Source organism: Anolis carolinensis, chromosome 1 (genome assembly GCF_035594765.1).
Source record: "Anolis carolinensis isolate JA03-04 chromosome 1, rAnoCar3.1.pri, whole genome shotgun sequence".
NCBI classification, from domain to species: domain Eukaryota; kingdom Metazoa; phylum Chordata; class Lepidosauria; order Squamata; family Dactyloidae; genus Anolis; species Anolis carolinensis.
Genome location: NC_085841.1, coordinates 212,293,777 through 212,320,105, shown reverse-complemented (window position 1 = coordinate 212,320,105; position 26,329 = coordinate 212,293,777). Strand labels below are relative to the sequence as shown.

Sequence of the window (26,329 nt, the reverse complement as noted above, 5' to 3'; positions counted from 1 at the left end):
CCTATATACTGAAGCAGAGCCAACAATATACAAATTGAACAGAGCCAACAATATACAAATTGAAAACTATTTGCTGCTTATCCATTGCTGCTTACCAGAAGAAGGACAACCGAAACTGGAGTAAACCCGGGAACCAGTAGTAAACGGACTATTGCAATCTACACCAGCTACTTAGATACAGCATTGTGTTCTCCTAGCTGGGGAGCTATAAACGGCTCTTTTTGACAACTACTCAGAATCAACATCAATGCAAAGTTTGTTCCCCAGACTTGGGATCTTACTCTTGAGAAACGGAACATACTTCCAATAGACTGTAATTTCAAGAAATATTCTATACACTTGATGTCATCAACACAGGATCTCAAAGAATCAAAGGAACTTTTGGTCAAGGTTTTTTCTAGAATAAGCTTTTCAATACCTGTGTAGTCTTAAAAGATATATTAACCAATATTATTTTGTAAAGGTTGAATGTGTTTATATTATGTTGGTTGCCAAATCCAATTGGAGTGTTCAGAAACTGTTTAAATAGTGGAGACTACTTGATATGTTTTTACTTTAGTCCACATTTAAGCCTTGATAATTACAGTTTCCTTTAAACATTACAATCTGGAAGATACTACTGTGGATTACAACAGTTGATTGTACTTATTATTTTTATTATTGTTGTTAACTCTCAGGTAATAATGTATATACATGATGCTCTAATTACATAGTACATTTTATGTTTTGAACTTTTATAGTATTTGCTTATCTTTTTTACATAGAAAGAAGATAGCTCTATACTCAGAGAGGCCTGACTATTTCTGTGGCCTTTACATGTCACATCTCTTTTTATGTTTTGAACCTTTATAGTGTCTGCTTATGTCTTCGACATCATCCAGTCTAACCTCCTGCCAAGAAGCAGGAGTCCATACAATGCAGCCACACCATTAAAGTGTCATCATAAGGAGCATTTACACTATGGAATTAATGCAGTTTGACACAACTTTAACTGCCATGTCTCAATGCTATGGTGAGCCACCCATCTTCAAATTTGCCAAAAAAAAGTCTAGACCGCTCTTTGGCAGAAAAGGCTATAAACCTGCTGTTACCATTTTGTTTGCTCCAAGCTGCCCCTCTGCCCTTTCCCCCCTATCTGTTCTGCCTCCCCCTTCCAGTTTTAAAACAAGGATCCACTGCTGTCACATTGTTTTGTGTGGTTGCACTTCCTGTTCTATCAGGTTAATTATGCACATGGACTTGAAACCAAGGATTGACTTGAGCCGCCAGTAGTAACAGCAACTGTGGAAAGGAAGTGGTAGAGATGGTGGCTTAGTAGGATGTGACATTTGTTTTACTGCTGCAATAAACATTTCTCTCCATATGAATTTTAGGTACTCATTTGTTGTCTGAACCCTGTCCTGAAATCTCTTGAACTATGGGTCAAGAGCCTACATCACATGTATTACTAAGTATTGTCTCCTAGTCTTCTAGTCTGACTTGCTCATCAATACTTTGGTAATAATCAACAGTTCTCTTCGCATCTTACAAACTCAGGTTTGTAATATGGCCTTCCTAATGCCTTCTACCTTATCAATAATTATAGACTGAGGTCCTAAAGCAGTGATTTAGTTATGAGGTAAAGGTAAAGGTTTTCCCCTGATGTTAAGTCCAGTCGTGACCGACTCTGGGGGTTGGTGCTCATCTCCATTTCTAAGCCGAAGTGCCGGCGTTGTCCATAGACATCTCCAAGGTCATGTGGCCGGCATGACTACATTAGTTATGAATGTGTAGCTAAATATCATCTCCTGACCAGACATCTAGACCAGGGGTCCCCAAACTACGGCCCGCGGGCCACATGCGGGCCATCAATGCCATTTATCCAGCCCCCACAGCACGAAGGCAGAAGGGGCTTGGGCTAAATGGTCCAAGGGGTCTCTTCCAACCCTCTTTGTTGTTGTTGTTGTTGTTGTTGTTGTTGTTATTATTATTATTATTATTATTATTATTATTATTATTATTGAGGCTGGGAGACCATCTGTCAGGGGTGCTTTGCTTGTGCTTTTGGTCCACAAAGGCAGAGGGGGTTGGGCTAAATATATTATTATTATTATTATTATTATTATTATTATTATTATTACTATTATTATTATTGCTTGGTGGCCAACTATAGTCTGGCTCTCCAACGGTCTGGGGGGATCGTGAACTGGCCTCCAGTTTTTAAAGTTTGGGGACCCCTGATCTAGACCTATCTTAACAACAAGCATCTGTTATGAACAATGACATTGAAGCAGAGGTCCTGGTTCTGGTTGTCATAGGCTCCATCCACACAGCTGAATAAAATCCCACATTATCTGGTTTGAACTGGGATAGATGACAGTGTGGACTCAGATAACCCAGTTCAAAGCAGATATTGTAGATTATTTTGCCTTGATTGATTATATGGCTGTGTGGAAATATCCTAAGTTTGGTGGATATGTCATCCTAAACACCAGCAGAACAGAATTTCGTTGTTTGGAGTGGCTCCTTGGAATTTAAGATAGAGTTCAGAGGACATTTATGATCATATTAACAGTGCATGGATTGTGAATATGTAGTACATACAGTAAGATTACCGTATCCATGGGGGATACAATCCCACCAGGACCATAGTTACCTGAAACTGCAGATATGTCCTAATATTATTGAATTACCTTATTTCTGATCCCAGGGTACCTTCTGTTGGAGGACATGGAGATTATTAGAGAAGTATTCTCTCTGGGAATTTACTAGCTCCTCCAACCCAAATTTATGGTTATTTCTGGGGGGAGCAGCTATAAAATTGCCTAAATAATCTAACAAACTCCCAAATATGATTTTTTTCCCCTAGCATAAGTAAGTAAAATCACAGTTGTAGAGGTCTTACTCTGTAATTGAATATGGTACATTTATAGATCCGTAATTCTTTGCTGTGAATGTTTAACTGCATTACAGGATGTCAGCCACTGAATATAAACATTTCTGTCAAATAAAGGAATCATAGTGTAGGTTAAATATGCTTTATCGGAAATGCTTGTAGCCAGGAGTGTTTGAATTTCACATTTCTTTATTTTTATAATACCTATATTTTTATACATGTATATAAAGACACATCTAGATCATGTGCCCCAGGTCGAAACACAAACTTTTTCACATACACTTTATAGGTAAAGGTAAAGGTTTCCCATGACATTAAGTCCAGTCGTGACCGACTCTGGGGATTGGTGCTCATCTCCATTTCTAAGCTGAAGAGCCGGCGTTGTCCCTAGACACCTCCAAGGTCATGTGGCCAGCATGACTGCATGAAACACCGTTACCTTCTCGCCGGAGCGGTACCTATTGATCTACTCACATTTGTATGTTTTCAAACTGCTAGGTTGGCAGAAGCTGGAGCTAACAGCGGGCTCTCACTCCGCTCCCCGGATTTGAACCTGGGACCTTTCAGGATACCTGAGGCAAAAAAGTATTTCTCTTTCCTCTCCTTATTAATAAAAGTACTATATATACTAATGTCTAAGTCGTCCTTATGTCTAAGGGCAGATTATGTGACTCAAATTATGGATATGGATATGACCGGTGGATGAGTTGGGGATCATTCTGTGACGAGGTGAAAGCATCAATGCCACTTTGTGTGACCAGCTTTCCCTGGCCACTATTGCCATTTCCCTATCCAGATATTCAAAAAGACCAGAAGTGGTACCACAGAGGAAAGATATACTAAGCTTTCATCTTTCATCGCTCTACTCAGAGAAGAGGATGATTCCTTGCTTGTTGTTTGGTTGTTCTTGGGCACTGAATGTCTGCCATTTTTGTTATTTTTTGGAAACTGCCCTGAGTCTCTTCAGGGAGAGAGGGCAGGTTATAAATAAATAAATATATTATTATTATTATTATTATTATTATTATTATTATTATTATTATTATTATTGTATGACACAGCAAACAGAATAGATATGCTGGATTTTGTATCACTTCCCACTGTGTGATGTATTTTCGGATGATGTGTGCAGATCCCAGTAGGGTGGCCTTTTGCAGTTGGCAGATCGTAATTTTGTCAATGTCTATTGTTTCCAAATGCCGGCTGAGATCTTTTGGCACGGCACCCAGTGTTCCCATCACCACCGGGACCACCTGCACTGGTTTCTGCCAGAGTCTTTGAAGTTCAATCTTAAGGTCCTGATAGCGGCTGAGTTTTTCCTGTTGTTTTTCGTCAATGCGACTGTCACCTGGGATGGCAACATCAATGATCCAAACCTTTTTCCTTTCCACAACTGTGATGTCTGGTGTGTTGTGTTCCAGAACTTTGTCAGTCTGGATTTGGAAGTCCCACAGTATATTTGCGTGATCATTTTCCAATACTTTTGCAGGTTTGTGATCCCACCAGTTCTTTTCTGCTGGGAGGTGGTACTTGAGGCATAAGTTCCAATGAATCATTTGGGCCACATAATTGTGCCTCTGATTGTAGTCTGTCTGTGTGATTTTCTTACAACAGCTGAGGATATGATCAATCGTTTCGTCGGTTTCCTTGCACAGTCTGCATTTTGGGTCATCAGCTGATTTTTTGATCTTGGCCTTAATTGCATTTGTTCTGATGGCTTGCTCCTGGGCTGGAAGGATCAGGCCTTCATAACTGTGTGGTTTTCTGGCATTGTATATTTCTGCTGCTTCTGTGACTGTTCATTTGTATTTTGATTCCGTAGCCCACTTGTCGATGATGTCCAGAATCAGCAGCATCCACCGCGGTCCTTTTTATCCTGGGCGACGACCGAGCCAGTATAGACTTCGTTTTGGTTTGATTCTCCATAATGCTAATGGGTTACGTGCTCTTAGTTCTACTTTTCAGCTGAGACCTCTCTGGCTTGGTTGGACCTGCCGGTAGTTACACTACTGCCAGCACAGCTCTCAGTCATCATTGGAGTAGTTAAGCCCCCCCACCACAGCAAGGTGGCACCTACAGGGGGGAATTATTATTATTATTATTATTATTATTATTATTATTATTATTATTATTATTATTTTATTATGACACAGCAAACAAGATAGATATGCTGGATTTCATAGCACAAAATCACAAGTCGAACACTTCCCAAGTGTCTAGGACTGTGTGATGTATTTTCGGATGATGCGTGCAGATCCAGTAGGGTGGCCTTTTGCAGTTGGCAGATCGTAATTTTGTCAATGTCTATGGTTTCCAAATGCCGGCTGAGATCTTTTGGCACGGCACCCAGTGTGCCCATCACCACTGGGACCACCTGCACTGGTTTCTGCCAGAGTCTTTGAAGTTCAATCTTGAGGTCCTGATAGCGGCTGAGTTTTTCCTGTTGTTTTTCGTCTATTATTATTATTATTATTATTATTATTATTATTATTATTATTATTATTATTTATAAGAGTTAAACTATTGACCTGTGGATGAGTTGACCCGAGGTTTTAGGGTTGATTTTTTGTCTAAAATTTAGACAAATTTTTATCAAAAATTTCAAGAGTACAGTAGATTCTCACTTATCCAACATTCTGGATTATCCAACGCATTTTTGTAGTCAATGTTTTCAATACATCATGATATTTTGGTTCTAAATTCGTAAATACAGTAATTACTGCATAGCATTACTGCTTATTGAACTACTGTCAAATTTGTTGTAAAACATGATGTTTTGGTGCATAATTTGTAAAATCATAACGCAATTTGATGTGTAATAGGCTTTTTCTTAATACCTCCTTATTATCCAACATATTCGCTTATCCAACATTCTGCCGGCCCGTTTATGTTGGATAAGTGAGACTCTACTGTATATATTTGACAAATTTTAGACAAAAGATACATTGTAGAAATTGTAGCCCTTTCATGACCCTGAGATCCTCAGCCTGAAGCAACTGCCTCACTCTGCAAATAACTAAATGTTTGCTTCAATAAAAAAAAGAAAAGAACACCGGAGACATAGAATAAGATAAAAATGAGAATTCGGGGGGGGGGGGGGGGGTTAAGAAAAGAGTACAATCTAGAAGGCAAAGAAGGCAGCGCATTGACATTTAGTGAGTAAGATAAGAGAAAGCAGGAAGGTGGCAGGCATGGGTACGATTGGCAGGGTGTGTTAAGTGTGCTGTGCTATGAAGTTATCTCACTTCCTTGAGTGACCTGGTACACAATGGTTTTGAATGCTTCTCTCCGTGGATACACAGGCATTGTGACATCACCAGGCCTGTTCTTATGACATCAGCACATCCTGTCCTGTGGTTCAGGCTTTTGAGTACTGGTGTGTACATAATTCCAGCAGCAGTAAGATTGGCTTCACCAACCACCACCACCCTACTTGCCAAGCAACATGGGAGCTGCACCAGCCACGGGCTAAATCCAACAATCGGTTCCTTATAATTGAAATACTTGCTGCTATTTTATCTTCATGACCGAAACAGCCCATTTCCTAGAGGACGTAGATTGTCTCCCAATCTACTTTTCCCCCCTTAGATCAGGATAACCTCGTGAAACAAACCGAGCATGGCATGAAAACTCTCAGTGGTGGGTTGAAAACCTAATTGTTGAAGTCTACCAGATGATATCGTTAGATTGAAAGTTAATGATCCAAGGGAAGGGAATTGACTTTAAAGAGAGAAAATAGAGATCTTTTTGTTTTAATTATTTGGACATTGTAAACTGAGCTGAACCAAATCAGATCTATTAATTTTGTAACCTATGAACAAAGCTTACTTTTGTCATTAATGTTTGGTATAAAGTTGGGACATTATTTGCCCTTGGCAGTTACTGTATATACTCAAAGATAAGCCGAGTTTTTCAACCCTTATTTATGAGCTAAAAAAGCCTCCCTGGCTTATATTCGGGTCAAGGTCAAGGAAGCAGCGGAGCCTGGAGGCCACAGTATATTTTCTTTTCCAAAACCTCCCTTCTTCGCTTCTTCTCTTATTTATTTTTTTGAGAGAGAGACAGAGACAAGAAGTGAATGTTTTCAAAAGCAAAAGGAGACTGAGAGAAACCATTGCAAGCCAGATTGCATGGGTAGAAGGGGGAGAAAAAAGATATTCTTGCAAATTTGTACGATTCATTACTATTACTATTATTATTATTACTACTACTACTATTATTGCAAGAGCATTTGAGTCCAAAGGGAGGGAAGGAGAGAAAAGAGAGCAACAGAAGGTGTGTATTTCTTTTTATTCCTAAGGAAACAAAAATGGGGTGGGTTTTTTTTGGGGAAGGGAAGAGAAGTTTTAAAAAGCCTTTTCTGGCTACTTTTAGAGTTTGAAAAAGGGAGAAAGAAAAGAGGTGGGAAAGGGCAGGAGAAAAGAGGACAAAGTTGTTTTTAGGGGGGCTTTGCTTGCATTTCTTCCTTGGGTAAATGCATGCCCCAAAGCTTCTAAATATTTTTATATATGTTCCCCCTACAAATACATTAATATATGAATTTTCCTCTCATATGTTTACAGGTCTTTGGAAATCCTATGTAAATATAGATAACTAGAGATTTCCATGTACCTGTATATCTGTTCCTATATGTATGAGTGGGGGCGCTCATTCCCCTCCCGGGATTTGAACCTGGGACCTTTTGGTCCACAAGTTCAGCAGCCCAGCACTTTAACACACTGTGCCACCAGGGGCCCCCAACTAGAGTGTCTTGTTGCATCAAAAGGAGCTCAAAACTTTGCCCCTTCAGATGTTATTGGACAGTGCCCATCATCTGTAGACTACACAGCTAACAGAGGTCATGGGATTTACAGTTCAGCAACATCTGTTGGCCACATGTTGTCCGCCTCAAAGTTGCAAAAATCTTTCACATTCCTACAAGCTTACAAAAATTAACTGTACTGTTATGTAATTCTTGCACCATTAGGTTAAAGGAGTTCACCAGCCTGCGTGAAAATAGAGGAAGTTAAAACCACTGCCTCTACCTATTGTCTTCTTTATTGTTACGTGGGCAACTTCCTGCTTTTAAAATGGGCCCTTCACTAGAAAAGGAACTAAAATAAGAAGACCAGCAAACAGCATTTTGTTCCAGGTAGATCCCATAAGAGAGGCATCGCTGAGTCTAAATCGCATTCCAGGATGACCACAGTGAGTGTCAAATGTTTTGCAATGAGTTTGCGTCCAGCTGTGTCACAGGGTCCAGCCCTACCATTAGGCAACTGATGTAGTATGTCAGCGGAGGACAGGAAATTGTTATTTAAGGTGCTCCTATTATTGGATATGGCCCTTGTGATCTCTTCTAATGCTATGATTCCATGATAAGTCCATTTTTCAACAGTCACTCAGTTGCCAAAAACCTGCCTGGATAAAAAGGATGAAATGGATGATAGGGAAAAGGACAGCTCCACTAATTGTAAGCTGGTTTCACATCCTAAGGGCAGCCCAGAAAAATGACAATCTCTGTTATCCTCCTCAGAATAGGGCTTTGACTTTAGGAGCATATACAGTGTTCCCACACTTATCGCTGGGGTTAGGTTCCAGGACCACCCGCAATAAGTGAAAATCCACAAAGTAGGGACACTATATTTATTTTAATATTTACACATTATTTTAGTAGTTAGACACTATTTTAAGTCTTTATCAACCAATTGTGTGTTGATAAATTGCCTCCTTCCCCTCCCGTTGCTGCTTGGGCTCCCTTTCTCTCCCTTCGGCTTCTCCTTCCTCCCTTCCTTAGACTGTAAATTTTATTTTTTTATAATTTATAATAGTCTTTTAGAGTTTATTGAAAAACTGCGAAATTGTGAATCCACGAAAAGTGAACCGCGAAGTAGTGAGGGAACACTGTACACTGTAGAATTAATGTTTTTGGATACCACTTTAACTGTCATGGTTAAATACAATGGAATCACGGGAGTCATGCTTTGAAAAGGTCTTTTGTCTTCTCTGCCAAAGAGGCTGGTGCCTCACCGAACTACAGCACCCAAGATTCCATAGCATTGAGCCATGGAAGTTAAAGTGGTATCAAGTTGCATTAATTTTGTGGTATGAATGTACTCTTCCTGTCTGAGATGTGGTGTTATTCAAAGTAAGATAATAGTTATGAAATCGTTTCTTCATAACAACAACCAGGACTGGCTCTAAAATTAGGCACAGTCAGACAGTTGTTTCAAGAGAACAGCAGTGAGTTGTTGGAGCTTTAGGTGCCATATAGCCCTCTTTGTGCTTCCTACACCGTAATAATCTTCAAAATATGTGAAGTTCTCATTGAGAACCCTCTCTGGCATCAGGGTTGAAGCAACATGGAACTGCTAGTCTGCACACAGAATGGAAGTTGGAGTACAGTAGAGTCTCACTTATCCAACATAAACGGGCTGGCAGAATGTTGGATAAGCAAATATGTTGGATAATAAGAAGAGATTAAGGAGAAGCCTATTAAACATCAAATTAGGTTATGATTTTACAAATTAAGCACCAAAACATCATGTTATACAACAAATCTGGCAGAAAATGTAGTTCAATACACAGTAATGCTACGTAGTAATTACTATATTTACGAATTTCACACCAAAATATCATGATATATTGAAAACATTGACTACAGAAATGCGTTGGATAATCCAGAACGTTGGATAAGTGAGACTCTACTGTACTTTGTGACTAACCTCAGAGAACCAAATGCCTTGGATCTTCCCCAGCTGAAACAGCTTACACTGTGGTGAACACAGAATGGCTCCTTGATTCCTTTGCTCACTGAAGGTGCACCTACACAGTAGAATTAATGCACTTTGATGCCACGTTAACTGCCAAACTCTATGCTATGGAATCATAGAAATTGCAGTTTTACCAAGTCTTTAGTCTTCTCTGCCAAAGAGTGCAATGGCTTTACCAAATTACAACTTCCAGGATTCCATAGTGCTGAGCCATGGCAGTTAAAGTCAAACTGCATTAATTATACAGTGTAGATGCATTTGTAGGTAAAGGTAAATGTTTTCCCTGACATTAAGTCCAGTCATGTCCGACTCTGGGCGTTGGTGCTCATCTCCATTTATAAGCCGAAGAGCCGGCGTTGTCTGTAGACACCTCCAAAGTCATGACTGCATGGAGCACCGTTACCTTCCCGCCAGAGCGGTATCTATTAATCTACTCACATTTGCATGTTTTCAAACTGCTAGGTTGGCAGAAGCTGGAGCTAACAGCGGGTGCTCACTCCGCTCCCGGGATTTGAACCTGGGACCGTTCGGTCGGCAAGTTCAGCAGCTCAGTGCTTTAACACACTGCACCACCGGGGCTCCCAGATGCATTTTGTAGTCATTCTTAAAGGCCTGCACAGGAATCTGTATCCAACTTCTACAGCTAGTTCCATGGTTGTTGTTTTTTTCCCTTTTGTACGTATATTCAGCACCACTGGAGAGAGAAAAATATGATCTTCACTGTGTTTCTTAATATCTAATTGCATATGTTTCTATGCTATTCTGATGCTTGTACATTTTATGTTGCTGGTCATCGACCGTAATAAATAAATATATATAATATGATCGTAATGCCATTTTTGTTTTTTCCCTGTTTCTTTTAGGGATCAAATTATGACAATAACAATAGCTTGGGAATGTTGTATTACGTGCTGCTATGGCTAGTCATCTGCTTTTTCTGGTGGAAATGGAGAGCAGGAGAAACCTTAAATAAGTTGCAACTTGAAGGGAAGTATGTCGTCATCACCGGCTGTGACTCTGGCTTTGGAAAGCTGGCGGCGAAGGCTTTGGATGAGAAAGGGTTTTATGTTATTGCCACCTGCCTGACAGAAAAGGGAGAAGAAGAACTAAAAGCAAGTACTTCTGAGAATTTAAAAACCATGCTGCTGAATGTGACAGATGCAGAAAACGTTAAACAGGTGGCAGAAAAAGTTAAGACAGAAGTAGGAGGAAAGGGTAAGTGAAAGAAAACCATCCCTAAGTCTAGTAAATGCAGAGTTGCAAAGCCTTATCTTGAAGGCTTCTGTACTATTAAGAGATGTGTGGTTTCCATGCCAAGAGACAGATGGGATATAACACTTTAAGGCTTCACTCCATAGTTTTTTTTTTGCAGGTAACCAAATATAACCATTGAAATATACTCGAGTATAAGCCGACCTGAATATAAGCCGAGGCACTTAATTTTACCACAAAAATCCTGGGAAAACATTGACTCCAGTATAAACCGAAGGTGGTAAATTTCAGAAATAAAAATAGATACCAACAAAATTACATTAATTGAGGCATCAGTACGTTAAATGTTTTTGAATATTTACATAAAGCTCAAATTTAAGATAAGACTGTCCAACTCTGATCAAATCATTATTCTCATCTTCTTCAATGTAAATGTGCTTATGTATCCTTTTAATAACAACAGAGTGAAATAATACATGTAATAATAGAGTAAAATAATACATGTAATAATAGAGTGAAATAATAAATGCAATAATAATAATAAGATCAGTGACATAATAAATGTATTATTAATAATAATAAAAATAGAGTAAAATAAACATAATAATAGCAACAATAATAGCGAAAAATAATAAATGTAATACAGTAGAGTCTCACTTATCCAAGCTAAACGGGCCGGCAGAAGCTTGGATAAGTGAATATCTTGGATAATAAGGAGGGATTAAGGAAAAGCCTATTAAACATCAAATTAGGTTATGGTTTTATAAATTAAGCACCAAAACATCATGTTATACAACAAATTTGACAGAAAAAGTAGTTCAACATGCAGGAATGTTATGTTGTAATTAATGTATTTACGAATTTAGCACCAAAATATCACGATGTATTGAAAACATTGACTACAAAAATGCGTTGGATAATCCAAAACGTTGGATAAGCGAATGTTGGATAAGTGAGACTCTACTGTAATACCAATAATAATAGAGAAAAATAATAAATATACCATATATTCTCGAGTATAAGTTGACCCAAATATAAGCCAACCAGGACCCTTACCCAAGTGTAAGCCGAGGGGGGCTTTTCAGTCTTAAAAAAAGGGCTGAAAAACTAGGCTTATACTCAAGTATATACAGTACTTTTGAAGTGTGGAAAGCACATTTACTTTTTAAAATTGGCATTATAACAGTAACCATATACATTTTGCAGCACAGCTGTAACTGTAACTAATTACTTTAAAAAGTAAATTTCATTTACCACACTTTGTAGTTCTGGCAACTAGGAATCACTTCTGAGTTATATTTAACTACATGCTTAAAAGTCTAAGCTAGAAATCAAGGAAGAACAGTGTAATGATAAAACCCAAGAGACTGCCTTAAAAAGAGAGAGATCAAGGAGCCTGTGTGTAAGTTCTGTGCATTCAATTTCATGCATATCAGAGTCACCCACTACTTCAAGTTTATCCAAGATATTTTATTATATTATTTCTCCCGTTCTCTATTTTCCTCTTGATCTTCAGAGAAAGGAAACATCAAGGAGATGACATAATTATGTGATATAGTCTGAGCCTACAAGCTCTAAGCAAACCTATAGGGAGCAAAGCCCATTAGGCACAGAAGGGCATATTTTGGAATAGGCATGCCTATCATTGTACTGTGAGAGTAATCAAATAAGGCTCAATGAAAAGTGAGGGTTTGGGGTTAATAACAAAACAGAACAAAATTAAATACAGGCTCCTGTCAGGGTGTGGATTTCTTCAAAAACCATCATCGATCATCAATCAGGTCCGCATCACCCTGATTGATTAATTAGTGATTTATTTATTTATTTATTTATGTACAGTATTTATATTCCGCCCTTCTCACCCCAAAGGGAACTCAGGGTGGATCACATTATACACACATAGGGCAAACATTCAATGCCCATAAACACATCAAACAGAGACAGACAGACACAGAGGCAATTTAACCTTCTCCTGAGGGGATGTTCGATTCTGGCCACAGGGGGAATCAGCTGCTTCATCATCCACTCTGACGGCACTTCCTCATTCCAAGTCGTAAATTAGTTAAACTTGCCTCTCCACTTTTTTATAATTGGTACCTTATTTCCTACTTGATAGATGCAACTATCTTTCGGGTTGCTAGGTCAGCAACGAGCAGGGGCTATTTTTAATTTTTAATTGACGGGCGCTCACCCCGCCACGGGCTGGCCTCGAACTCATGACCTCATGGTCAGAGAGATTTATTGCAGCAGGCTGCTCAACAGCCTGCGCCACAGCCCTTCTGACCAATTCAGGGTCAAATCTTTGCTTATTTTAGGAATGAACTATCTCAATTTTGTTGTTGACCCTGGACCTTCACTTTTCAACTGTGCTGTTTTAATCCCAACTTTTGTATGTTTTTAATTATACAAGTTTTATTAGGAAGTTTCTGACTTTTGTTAGCTGCTTTGAGTTTTAATCTGATAAAAGGAAGGGTATATAGATAATCGAGATGGGAGGATTGTTTGACACAAAAACAATTACTTGCACAAAAACTTCCAGGTTTCAGGGTACAGTTCCAAATGATGAAAAATCTCTTATTGGTTAGCCATTTTTTCAGTGGGTTGCCCTTCTATCTCAAATAATCCTTTATCATCAAGGTTGAGAAAATCTAAGAACATTCTTTGCATCCCTAATTGCAGCTGAGCATTTCTATCTCCTAACCATTTCCCTCTAAGCCTTGAATCAGATGGTCTGTGTCAGCTCTGGACCCGAAGATGAGTGACTCTGAAAGCACCTTCAGATCTTGGTGGCCTCAGGTTTCTCCCAAACATCAATATAACTGATGTTCCTAGGTAAAGGTAAAGGTTTTCCCCTGACGTTAAGTCCAGTCGTGTCCGACTCTGGGGGTTGGTGCTCATCTCCATTTCTAAGCCGAAGAGCCGGCGTTGTCCGTAGACACCTCCAATGTCATGTGACCGGCATGACTGCATGACGCACCGTTGCCTTCCCGCCGGAGCGGTACCTATTGATCTACTCAAATTGGCATGTTTTCGAACTGCTAGGTTGGCAGGAGCTGGGGCTAACAGCGGGTGCTCATTCCGCTCCCGGGATTTGAACCTGGACCTTTCAGTCTGAAAGTTCAGCAGCTCAGCGCTTTAACACACTGCGCCACCACCAGGGGCCCAACTGATGTTCCTACTTTCATGCATTCTCCTCTCCATGGAAATAGCTCGTTTACAAATCCTCCAATGTATCCAACCATAACTCTGTATCATAGGGACTGGGTTGGGAAGTGAAACATGTTCTTCTACCACACCCCTTTTGTGCCCGTGTAACCAGATTGGAATAACTGTTGACAGTTTGCTCATAGACAGCAGGTTGCCTGACCAGTTCACCTGCCATATGTCAGCTTGTCTCCTCAGCGTGAGTAAAATGATGACAGGCCCATTTACTTTAAGCCATCAACTGCTGTCATTCAGCAATAAATGCTGTAAGTAAGATGACTACAGTTCCCAAGGCTCTTATTTTCTTCTTATGCAGGATTCACACCCAAGCCCTATCTTACTACACTGTAATAGTGCTATTATTCCACTTTAACTGCCATGACAACATTGCATGAAATACAGTAGAGTCTCACTTATCCAAGCCTCGCTTATCCAAGCTGCCTGATTATCCAAGCCATTTTTGAGGTCAATGTTTTCAATATGTCGTGATATTTTGGTGCTAAATTTGTAAATACAGTAATTACTACATAACATTACTGCGTATTGAACTACTTTTTCTGTCAAATTTATAGTATAACATGATGTTTTGGTGCTTAATTTGTAAAATCATAACCTAATTTGATGTTTAATAGACCTTTCCTTAATCCCTCCTTATTATCCAAGATATTCGCTTATCCAAGCTTCTGCTGGCCCGTTTAGCTTGGATAAGTGAGACTCTACTGTACTAGAAGGGGCATATAGAGTTCTCAGCCAGAGAGGTCTTGGGCCTCACTGAACTACAAACTCCAGAATTCCACAATACAGTAGAGTCTCACTTATCCAACATAAACAGGCCGGCAGAACGTTGGATAAGCGAATATGTTGGATAATAAGGAGGGATTAAGGAAAAGCCTATTAAACATCAAATTAGGTTATGATTTTACAAATTAAGCACCAAAATATCATGTTTGACAGAAAAAGTAGTTCAATGAGCAGTAATGCTATGTAGTAATTACTGTATTTACGAATTTAGCACCAAAACATCATGATATATTGAAAAAATTGACTACAAAAATGCATTAGATAATCCAGAATGTTGGATAAGCGAATGTTGGATAAGTGAGACTCTACTGCAGGGGTCCCCAAACTTTTAAAATGGGGGGCCAGTTCACGATCCTTCGGACCGTTAGAGGGCCGGACTATAGTTGGCAATAATAAGAACAACAACAACAATAAAAAAGAGGGTTGGAAGAGACCCTTTGGGCCATTGAGTCTAATCCCCTTTTCCCCTTGTGCACCAAAAGCACAAGCAAAGCACCCCTGACAGATGGCCACCCAGCCTCAATGTTAATAATAATAATAATAATAATAATAATAATAATAATAATAATAATAATAATAATAATAATGGTTGTAAGAGAAGAAGAGACCCCTTGGGTCATTTAGCCCAACCCTCTTCTGCCCTTGTGCCGTGGGGGCCGGATAAATGGTTTTGATGGGCCGCATGTGGTCCCCGGGCCTTAGTTTGGGGACCCCTGCTCTACTGTATATTGCAATGGCAGTGAAATAATAGTTGTATAACAGTGTGGTCTGATAGGGTCCTTAGACACAATTTACTTGGAAATAAAGCTCTGTGAATGCAGGATAATTGCCTGAAACTCATAGTGTAGAACTATGAATACTTTTGTAGCCTTGTAGTGTGTAGGAACACATATACCACTGGAGTTGTCATGGTGCTCTGTGTTTCTTTTCCCTTATATCACATCATGGGGCCCCTGGTGGCACAGTGTGTTAAAGCGCTGAGCTGCTGAACTTGCAGACCAAAAGGTCCCAGGTTAAAATCCTGGGAGCGGAATGAGTGCGTGCTGTTAGCCCCAGCTCCTGCCAACCTAGCAGTTCGAAAACATGCAAATGTGAGTAGATCAATAGGTACCGCTCCAGCGGGAAGGCAACGGCGCGCCATGCAGTCATGCCGGTCACATGACCTTGGAGGTGTCTATGGACAATGCCGGGTCTTCGGCTTAGAAATGGAGATGAGCACCAACCCCCAGAGTCAGCCACAACTGGACTTAACATCAGGGGAAACCTTTACCTTTTACTATATCACATCATGGTAGCTGCTGTTGGAAGTTGAGAAATTTCCAGGGTATTTGATACCAAATCAGGGATAGGAATCCTGCTATGAGTGAGGAGAGTTGAGAGCTGCAGCTCAGCAACATTTGAAAGGTTGCATGTTTCTCCCCTTCCCATGCTATCTCTTATGGGGTGGGAAAGAAATCAGCATGAAACTGCCATTTGGGGTTCCCATTCTGTACCAATTCTAACATTTAGTTAGTGGAACCGAGAGGAGGGTCTCTACCTAGGACCTCAGGGCTTGGTCAGGTTCTTATCAAGAGATACAATCTGCCAAATCTGCCAAATAACTTGGACCTGAGCTTTCCAAGGTTCTGAACCCTAACTCCCCACCCGGCAGACAACATTCAGCACCATGGATAGCTCCTTTGAAATCCAGATTAGCCATTTATTCCACTAAAAAGAAAATCAATAAGCCAAAAAATGGACACACACCCCTCCATCTCCCAAAAATTGAATCACTCAACTTCTTTCTCTTCTAGGAAGTGAGCCCAGAGGTCATTGCCTCATCCTGCAGTCTCAGGTGCCTGTAAACTGCTTGAAAGCAGGGATGATTATCCTCCTCATTTCAAAACCTTTTAGTTAAATTAATTCATATTTTGCTGTTAGATTTGATTTTTCTTTTGTATTTTAAATAGTTGCCACATTATTATAATGTTTTGTAGTCTGTATAAAGCTATAAAGGGGCCTTATTCTAAGATGAAATACAGGATACAAATTAAATTGTAGCTTTACTCATGAAAGAGTGAGCAATTACTCTGAAAGAGCCATTGCCGACTAATTGCCATATTGAGAGCGCTCACATCACCTTGCAGTACAATGCATTTCATCAGCTGCAAATCCAATCCATTGAGCAGCAGGTTGTCAAATGATTAAATGTCAAGTGATTCTATCAGCTCTCATGCAAACAGAGGGAGGAAACTGATTTTTTTGAACGGCACCCAATTCCAAACCCCTACTTAATGCAGAGTTTGAAGTGTGCAGTTATGACAGCATTATGTAGGAAAATATGCTTTTTGTGGACAACAATTTCTATGAAAAATCTTGTTGGTCACTAGCTCTGTCTGCCTAGCAATCATGGCAAACAAACACCCAACCTCTGCTTTAAGTACTTCCAGTGAAGTCGTTGTCTGTGATATTTCTTAGGAAGAAATATCTTAGGATATTTCTTAGGCTCGGGCTGTGGCGCAGGCTGGAGAGCAGCTGCAATGAATCACTGCAATGAATCACTCTGACCAGGAGGTCATGAGTTCGAGGCCCGCTCGGAGCCATGTTTGTCTTGTCTTTGTTCTATGTTAAAAGGCATTGAATGTTTGCCTATATGTGTAATGTGATCCGCCGTGAGTCCCCTTCGGGGTGAGAAGGGCGGAATATAAATGCTATAAATAAATAAATAAATAAATAAGAATGACACTGCTTGACACTTTTGCTTCTTTTTGACATTTTCTCCTTCAGACAACATTTATTTCTTAAAGTATACACTTTGGGTCTAACCTGTCTTCGAGACCACATCTCTTTCTATGAACCGGCACAGGCTTTAAGATCTACTGGGCAGGCCCTCTTCTCGGTCCCACCTCCGTCTCAAGTGCGGTTGGTGGGGACGAGAGAAAGGGCCTTCTTGGTGGTGACTTTGGAATGTCCTCCCAAGGGAGATCAGGCTAATGCCCACCCTCCAAACCTTCCAAACACAATTAAAGACCTGGCTTTTCCGACAAGCCTTTGATCATGTTTAAACTCTCTAATAATACATATGAGGACCTTTAGATTCTTTATTTGCACTTCAGAATTCTGAGATTGAATACTCCTGTTTTATCTACAGCAATTACTGTATTTTATTGTTTTTACCAGGGGGTACAATGAATTTATGATGTTGTGTTTGACTGTTTATTTCTATGTTTTGTTTTGCACTTGTTGTATTTTGTATGTCACACCTTGAGTGTTCTGTGAGCCGCCCCAAGTCCCTCTGGGAGATGGTGGTGGAATATAAATAAAGTTGTTTGTTATTATTATTATTATTATTATTATTATTATTATTATTATTATTATTATTGTATGACACAGCAGACAAAATAAATATGCTAGATTTCGTATCACAAAATCACAAGTCGAACACTTCCCAAGTATCTAGGACTGTGTGATTATTTTCGGATGATGCGTGCAGATCCCAGTAGGGTGGCCTTTTGCAGTTGGCAAAATATTTTATTTATTTATTTATTTATTTACAGTATTTATATTCCGCCCTTCTCACCCCGAAGGGGACTCAGGGCGGATCACATTATGTACATATAGGGCAAACATTCAATGCCCCTAAACACATCGAACCGAGACAGAGACAACAGACAGACAGACACAGAGGCAATTTAACCTTCTCCTGAGGGGATGTTCAATTCTGGCCACAGGGGGGAGCAGCTGCTTCATCATCCACTCTGATGGCACTTTCCTCACTTCCTCATTCCAACACTGTAAATTAGTTAAACTTGCCTCCCCACTTTTATAAGTGGTACCTTATTTCCTACTTGATAGATGCAACTATCTTTTGGGTTGCTAGGTCAGCAACGAGCAGGGGCTATATTTTATATTTAATTGACGGGTGCTCACCCTGCCACAGGCTGGCCTCGAACTCATGACCTCATGGTCAGAGTGATTTATTGCAGCAGCTGTTTACCAGCCTGCACCACAGCCCGGCCCCAATTATTATTTATTATTATTATTATTATTATTATTATTATTATTATTATTATTACTATTAAAGTTATATCCACTGACTCTACTACTGCCTTCTAGATCAACAAAAACCAATTCTGCCCCATCCTTTGCATACTGGCTCTTCTAATAGTTGAATTCCTGTGCCATGCCTCTCTTTTTATTTTTCCTTTCTGCCATTCCTGGTAGGATTTTATTCCCAATCCCCTCATTCTCCCAGTCACTGTTCCCTGTACACAATCCAGTTTGTCAACATCCTTCCTCAGTCCTTCTCAAAGCAAGTGCTCAGAGTGATTATGAATTGCTCATCAACCAGTATTTCTCAGGACTGTTTTGATCTTTGATATGTTGTTGTCATATTCTTTTCATTGCTAAAATAAGTTTAATATCAAATTTTACAATGGAATTTGTCCCCAAAGAAGGGCTCTGTTTCCACTGACAACAACCAAACCTTTTTAAAAAAAACAAACAAGCTTTATTTCTTTGCAGGTTTGTGGGGCCTGATCAATAATGCAGGAATCATGGGACCATCGGCGCCAACTGACTGGTTGAAGATTGAGCACTACAAAGCACCAATTGAAGTTAATTTAATCGGTCTCATAAACGTTACACTACACCTCCTGCCACTGGTGAAGAAAGCCAAGGGAAGAATAATAAATGTAACTAGTGTTGGTGGCGTTGTGGCAATATGTTCAGGTGGTTACTGCCCATCCAAATTTGGGGCAGAAGCATTCACTGACAGCTTAAGGTAAAATGATAATTAACAAATTTGTTTGATCATATACATAAGGATTATTCCAATCTGAGTATGAAAACAGTCTTTGCACACGCAAGACTCAATGGGATGCAGTATAATTTTTTCTTGCAGCATTTCCTTTAGTACAGATTCTGTGTCTATCCAGCATTCATAGTGTATCTATACAAACTTCTCAGCAGTTTGATACCATTTTAACTGTCATGGTTCCAGGTTCAATCCTAAGGAATATTGGGATTTCTAATTTGGTAGGGAACTTAGCTTCTAGTGCTGTAGTTGAGCAAATGATGTTTTCTCAGATTGCTGTGTGTGGTATATATACACTCATGTTCTCTGCTTTCTATGTTATTTATCCTCTTAGTGCATGAATGATGTTTACAGCATACACCTGGGGGACTGGATAAGGAAATAGAGTGGCACTTTGACGGACAGTTGGGAGACTCCTCTTTATGTGAGGCATTACGACTGCACTCCTACAACAGCAGAGCTTAGAATCAGAGAGAGTGCTGGTAGCTTCTATATCAGAGCTATCCAGTCCAACCTCCTGGATATATAGGTCTTCATATAGGTCCTCAGAGCCCCCAGATGGCGTAGTGGACTAAGTGACTTGAAGGTTGGGTTGCTGACCTGAAAGCTGCCAGGTTTGAATCCCACCCGGGGAGAGTGCGGATGAGCTCCCTCTATCAGCTCCAGCTCCATGCAGGGACATGAGAGAAGCCTCCCACAAGGATGGTAAAAAAATCAAAAAAACATCCCGGCGTCCCCTGGGCAAGGTCCTTGCGGACGGCCAATTATCTCACTCCAGAAGTGACTCAAGTTGATCCTGACACGATCTATATATATATACCGTGTTTCCCCAAAAATAAGACAGTGTCTTATATTATTTTTTGCTCCCAAAGATGCGCTAGGTCTTATTTTCAGGGAATGTCTTATTTTTCCATGAAGAAGAATTCACATTTATTGTTGAACAAAAAAAATGAACATTTATTATATACTGTACAGTAGTTTTCATCACAAACCAACATAACCAAACCAGACAAACTGTGACTCCTGTCAAGAATTTTTTGTTATTACCATTATTTCCATGTACAACTCGTATGTACATTTAACAATCCTGCATGCTCTGGTGTTCTGTTTGGCGGGCATGCTTCCAAACAAAAACTTTGCTAGGTCTTACTTTAGGGGGAGGCCTTATATTTAGCAATTCAGCAAAACCTCTGCTAGGTCTTATTTTTTGGGGATGTCTTATTTTCAGGGAAACAGGATATGTGTGTGTGTGTGTGTGTGTGTGTGTGTGTGTGTGTGTGTATATATATATATCCTCAAGCAAATAATTAATGGAAAATATTGATCTTACAGGCAGATAGTCTCTTCAATAGAGGGTGTATAGGTGTGCTTATGTGTGTTTCAAACGTGTTTCTTCGTGACACATCATTCTCTAGATTGCCTTTGCCTACTTTGCTTGTGTTGCAAAACACTTGCTTTTGAGTTTACAAGAAATCAATAATGGGGAGGGAACACAAGACAGGCCAGTAATAGTTCAAATATAGCTATTCCAAGCAATATTTTTCCTTCTCTCCTGAATCAGTCCAAAAGTGGCATGTCCTCTGACAGCAATGATAGGATTTTGAAGGACCATGCTAACCATATGAACTACACACAATGGAAGGAAGGAACTATTAAGTCATTCCCATAAATGTAAGCAACATTATGTGGTTACACAGAAGGTCTTCTTGTGTATGACTCCATGTGAGAATATATATATTTTAAAAAACTCAATTTTTTTATTTTGCTATTTTTGCAAAGAGTCTGGAGCAACACACATCGTCTTCCCCCTTCCATTTGATCTCCATACTTCATGAGCATTGCTGATGGAAGCTTCTATCTCAGTAGAAATTACTCTGAGCTTTCAAGGAGCTATCCAAGGTGCTGAACATATTTGGGGGCTAGGTGTCAGCACTTTGCACAGCTTTATTAATAACTGGATTAAAACCCAAAGTAGATTTACAATCCTTCTGATATGAGGCTACGAGCTTTCTCTGGTTATGTGGTTAGGCTCATTAATGGTGATCCTCTTATTCCAAATCCAGCACTTTAAAGTGTTGCATTTTACTGGCTCTTTGTATTGTGTGGGCAAAATTGTAGGTGTGGATTCTGTTTTAAAATCTATACTAAATGAATTGTTGAAATAATGAATTATCTTTTAATTGTTTTTCAGGCATGACATGAAGCCCTTTGGTGTTAAGGTGTCTTGCATTGAGCCTGGGCTGTTCAGTACAGGGCTCTCTGACAGAGTCAAAGTCATAAAAGAAAAGCGGGTCATTTGGAATGCTCTCCCTTCTGATATCCAAAAGCAGTATGGAGAAGGTTATTTGAGGGATGGTACGTCATGCTTTGATTTGTTCAGTATTGGTGGATTGGTTTATTTCCCATAGTGCTAGATGGATCATCATTACAGCTAGAGGAGTCTAAAATGGTCAGAAAGAGTGATGCCATGGAAGTTGGCCAAGCTCAGCTGAAAAATGAGCTTTTAGTTTCTCAAAAGAGCTTAAAAATAAGTGAACATTGATTAGGATCCCAGAAATAATTCATTAACATTAATTTGCTGCCTCTAATTCAGAGACATCTGTTTTCATAAACAATATAATGTTAATGCCTTAGTACTGGCATTAATGCCATTAGACCAGGCTTTAGATTGATGTCTTCATGCCAATCTGTATGCCAGCTGGAATCGATATATTTATTTGTATTAGTATCTGGGCCAATAAAAGTTCCCAACTTCTTTTCTTCCCATTCCTTCTAGTCCCCAAACTGCCTTTTCAATTCTTCCCTTAGTGGTGCTGGACAGCCACTAGAGAGATGGAAGATGTTTCAAAAATCTCAAAATATTGTACAGTCCAGTGGGAATAAAAATACCAACTCCTACGGCCCATCTCTCATCGGGATAATATAGAGAAAGGAAAAGGAAGGAGGAGATACAGTATGACCATGTATCTGTGAGCGATATGTTCCTAAATAGGAACATATTGAAAAGGCTATTTCCACCACAAGTTACAATAAACTCTTAAACCTACAGATAGCAGTCCCGGTACAGATACCAGAGGTGGTACTGTACTGCTATTTCCATGTAGTATCCATGATCTTTGTGTCCATAATCCTTGCACAGTCCACACTGATTTTTCTCAGCCCTACTCCAATACACCGATAGAAATTATGAAGAAAAGTATAAGCAAATTTGTCAGGTCATGGTAGTCAAGTTTGGAATAAGGTTTTTGGGATCCCTGAAGCAATTCTTCAAATGGGATCTCATTTGTGCATGTATGTTAACTATTCCATGAGTAGTGGCATGAAAATTAGATATTGTAAGAAATGACAACTCAGAAATCATCCTGTATAAACCCATTTTCAGGTCTGCAATTTCATTGAGACTAACAGCCTGATTCTATGTTGTTTTAGTCAAGTTGTCAAAGGCTTTCATGGCCGGGATCTAAGATTTGTTGTGTGTTTTCTGGGCAGTATAGCCATGTTCCAGAAGTATTCTCTCCTGACATTTTTCCCACATTCGCCTCATAAACCTTCCTTACTTAGTTTCTCCATATACCTCACAACCTCTGAGGATGCCTGCCATAGATGTGGGTGAAACGTCAGGAGAGAATGCTTCTGGAACATGGCCATACTGCCCAGAAAACACACAACAGCCTTTTACTCAAGTTGCTCAACTAACATACAAAATAATGATAATAGAAGTATTCAGGATTCAGGACTTATCTGGAAAAAAATTACAAATCAAGCTTCACCTTTTCCCATTAGCATTGGCCCCCAAGCCCATGAGGGGCCTGGAGATATTGTACTGCCAAACTATTGCTAATCCAACCCTGCTGGTGCCATTGTTTTTATGCAACAAGTCTTATAATGTCACCATTTGTACTATCCTTTAAAATTAGATGTAAATATTTAATAATTCAATAAATAATGAGTGTAATTTTATAAGATCGGCCCTCCTTAGAATTTGGATAAAATACAAAAGATTTTTCTACGAAAAAAACTCCCCTATGGCTGTCTCCCTTAGAGGCAAGTCAACGAAGACTACTATGGATGCCTGCCATAGATGTGGGCGAAACGTTAGGAGAGAATACTTCTGGAACATGGCCACACAGCCCAAAAGACATACAACAACCCGAAGACTACTTGGTTGGAAAAAATGGCCAACGTATAGGGGATTAATTAAGAAAGAAATTAATCCCTCAGATACACCCCCAATTAAAAACTTGGAGGAAATCCAGAAAGACTATACGAATATGTCGTGGTTTCAATACCATCAATTAAAAGAAATTTACAAAAAAGATAAAATTAGGGGATTTAATATGAATAGTAATTTCTGGGACAACTTACTTACTAGAAACAAGAAAATTATAACATTACTATATAAAAAATTATTAGAATGGAACACCGAAAGTGAAATAATTAAAAACTCTATGTTGCAATGGTCCAGAAATATGGGTAGATCAATAACAATGGAAGAGTGGGAAAATACTTGGAATAAAAAAATAAAATATTGTTACTCGACAAATTTGAAAGAAAACTGGCTTAAGACCATACATAGATGGTACTTAACTCCCAAAAAACTTGGCCAAATGTATAGTAATCTCGATAATAAATGCTGGTGGTGTAAAGAACATGGGGGCTCCTACATGAGTGTAATAATTTAATAAATTTGATTAATTTAACAGATGTTGAATTAAGCATATGGAGTTCTCTTATTGCATCTCTTTAATTCTTTCCAATTCCTTCTCTCCACAGATGCAGTGAAGAAAGAACGGTTGGTTAAGATGTGTGAGAACGCAGATCCCTCTCTGGTTGTGAACTGTATGAAACATGCTTTAATGAGTAAACACCCACAGGCACGATATGTTGTCGGCAAGGATGCAAAGTTCCTTTGGATCCCTCTCTCACTCATGCCAACCTTTTTGCAGGACTACGTACTCATGAAGAACAAAGTTAAGCTAGTTGAGCCAAATCTAGGCTAAAATCCCTTTGTTTGTTTTCATCAAGTCTCAACTGGTTGGCTCAGGATAAGAACTGGACATATCTTGGCTGCTACTGTTTCTCTAGCCACAACCTATGAGCACCCATTTGTATCTTAGATGCTGTGCATATTTACACAATGAAGATAAAATACACCAGTATTCACAGGTGAGCAAGTATCTAGTGATCTTGGCAATAATTTCTTATTGGGTCTTGTTTGTATTAATATTACTTCTCCTAGGGATTTTGCTTACCAGATAGTATGGCCACAGTACAATATCCCCTCCATTTAGCATACTTATCTGCATACAGGTCTATGCTACACTGAGCCCAACTTACTGAAGTGCCCTCAAAGCCACCTCACACAGCCAATCCATTCTTTGTGGTGAGCAGGCAAGATTGAAGGAGCATCTGGCTATGCCCCTGTAGCTTGAAGCAAAATGATTACAACAATGGCAGGATCCCTTGAAGACCTGGCAGACCTCATCATTTTGCCTCTGGCTATGGGGATGTAGCCGGACACTTGTCCAGTCCAATATGCATGAACATGGAATAATCAATTGAACACCTTCAGGAGCTTTTCCCATAAATGGACAGGACACATTGGGTTGGTGGGGAGAGGAAGGGAATGGCAAGCCGTAGAGTACCCCCAAAAAATGTCGTTCACAGGTATAAGGGACATGAATGCATCCTTAATCATAATAATAAGTTTATTTATATCCCGTTTCCATCTCCCCGGAAGGGGACTCCGGGCAGCTTACAGCAAAATCAAAATGCAAGCAATAATAAAATATAAAACATCAAAGGACAAAAACAAAAACCAATACTAAAATATACACAATAGGTGAAAAAAACCCCACAATTACAACCATTTTGTTGTAAATATATATATGAGTACCCTACGCTCTTTTGGGCACTGTCGAACATTATGTATGCCAGAGATGGAATCTGATTAGTTAAAAGGTAAAAGGTAAAGGTTTCCCCTGATGTTAAGTCCAGTCATGTTTGACTCTGGGGGTTGGTGCTCATCTCCATTTCTAAGCTGAAGAGCCGGCGTTGTCTGTAGACACCTCCAAGGTCATGTGGCTGGCATGACTGCATGGAGCACCCTTACCTTCCCGCCGGAGCGGTACCTATTGATCTATTCATATTGGCATGTTTTCGAACTGCTAGGTTGGCAGAAGCTGGAGCTAACAGCGGGCGCTCACTCTGCTCCCGGGATTTGAACCTGGGACCTTTCGGTCTGCAAGTTCAGCAGCTCGGTGCTTTAACACACTTCGCCACCGGGGCTCCAACTAGTTAAAACCAACTAGAAAAGACTAATTGAATCAGCAGGTGAATGGTCAGTCAACATACAGCTACATCCTATTGATCAAGGAATCAGTTCTAGTTGGGACTAACAATAGGATTTTAGTTTATGGGAGGTCATTGCTCAGATCAGGAGTGTCAAACTCATTTCATAGTAGTTTTCAAAAGACTTTGAATCCATGGATATAGAATCCATGGATACACAAGGCCAGCTATAATTATTTTAGATAGTGGTCAATGCTCTTTGGTTCTGAACCAATTTGGTCCTCCAGATATTTCAGAATGACAATTCCCATCTGTTGTCAGTTCTAGCTTGTGGGGACATGAAATAAACCTCCCAGCTAACACATCCGGGCGTCCCCCTGGGCAACGTCTCTGTAGACA

The 26,329-nt window shown here is 39.7% G+C and overlaps 2 protein-coding genes across 2 annotated transcripts in view; one reads left to right on the top strand and one right to left on the bottom strand.

Annotated features, from left to right (window-relative positions):
* abcb11 (ATP binding cassette subfamily B member 11) overlaps positions 1-26,329 on the bottom strand; it is a 168,147-nt gene that overhangs the window by 103,465 nt on the left and 38,353 nt on the right. The window lies entirely within an intron of this gene.
* Positions 6,242-24,816, top strand: LOC100557514 (dehydrogenase/reductase SDR family member 9). The gene is made up of 6 exons (XM_003226254.4): positions 6,242-6,514; positions 7,842-8,062; positions 10,491-10,842; positions 19,348-19,606; positions 21,831-21,994; positions 24,413-24,816. The coding sequence occupies exons 2-6, from the start codon at positions 8,054-8,056 to the stop codon at positions 24,637-24,639; spliced, it is 1,011 nt and encodes a 336-aa protein (XP_003226302.1). The 5' UTR covers positions 6,242-6,514; positions 7,842-8,053; the 3' UTR covers positions 24,640-24,816.

Excerpts from the sequence above, each read along its gene's own strand:
- LOC100557514 (XM_003226254.4), top strand. Across the intron at positions 10,843-19,347 it reads GACAGAAGTAGGAGGAAAGG|GTTTGTGGGGCCTGATCAAT; the intron begins GTAAGTGAAAGA and ends ATTTCTTTGCAG. Across the intron at positions 21,995-24,412 it reads AGAAGGTTATTTGAGGGATG|ATGCAGTGAAGAAAGAACGG; the intron begins GTACGTCATGCT and ends TTCTCTCCACAG.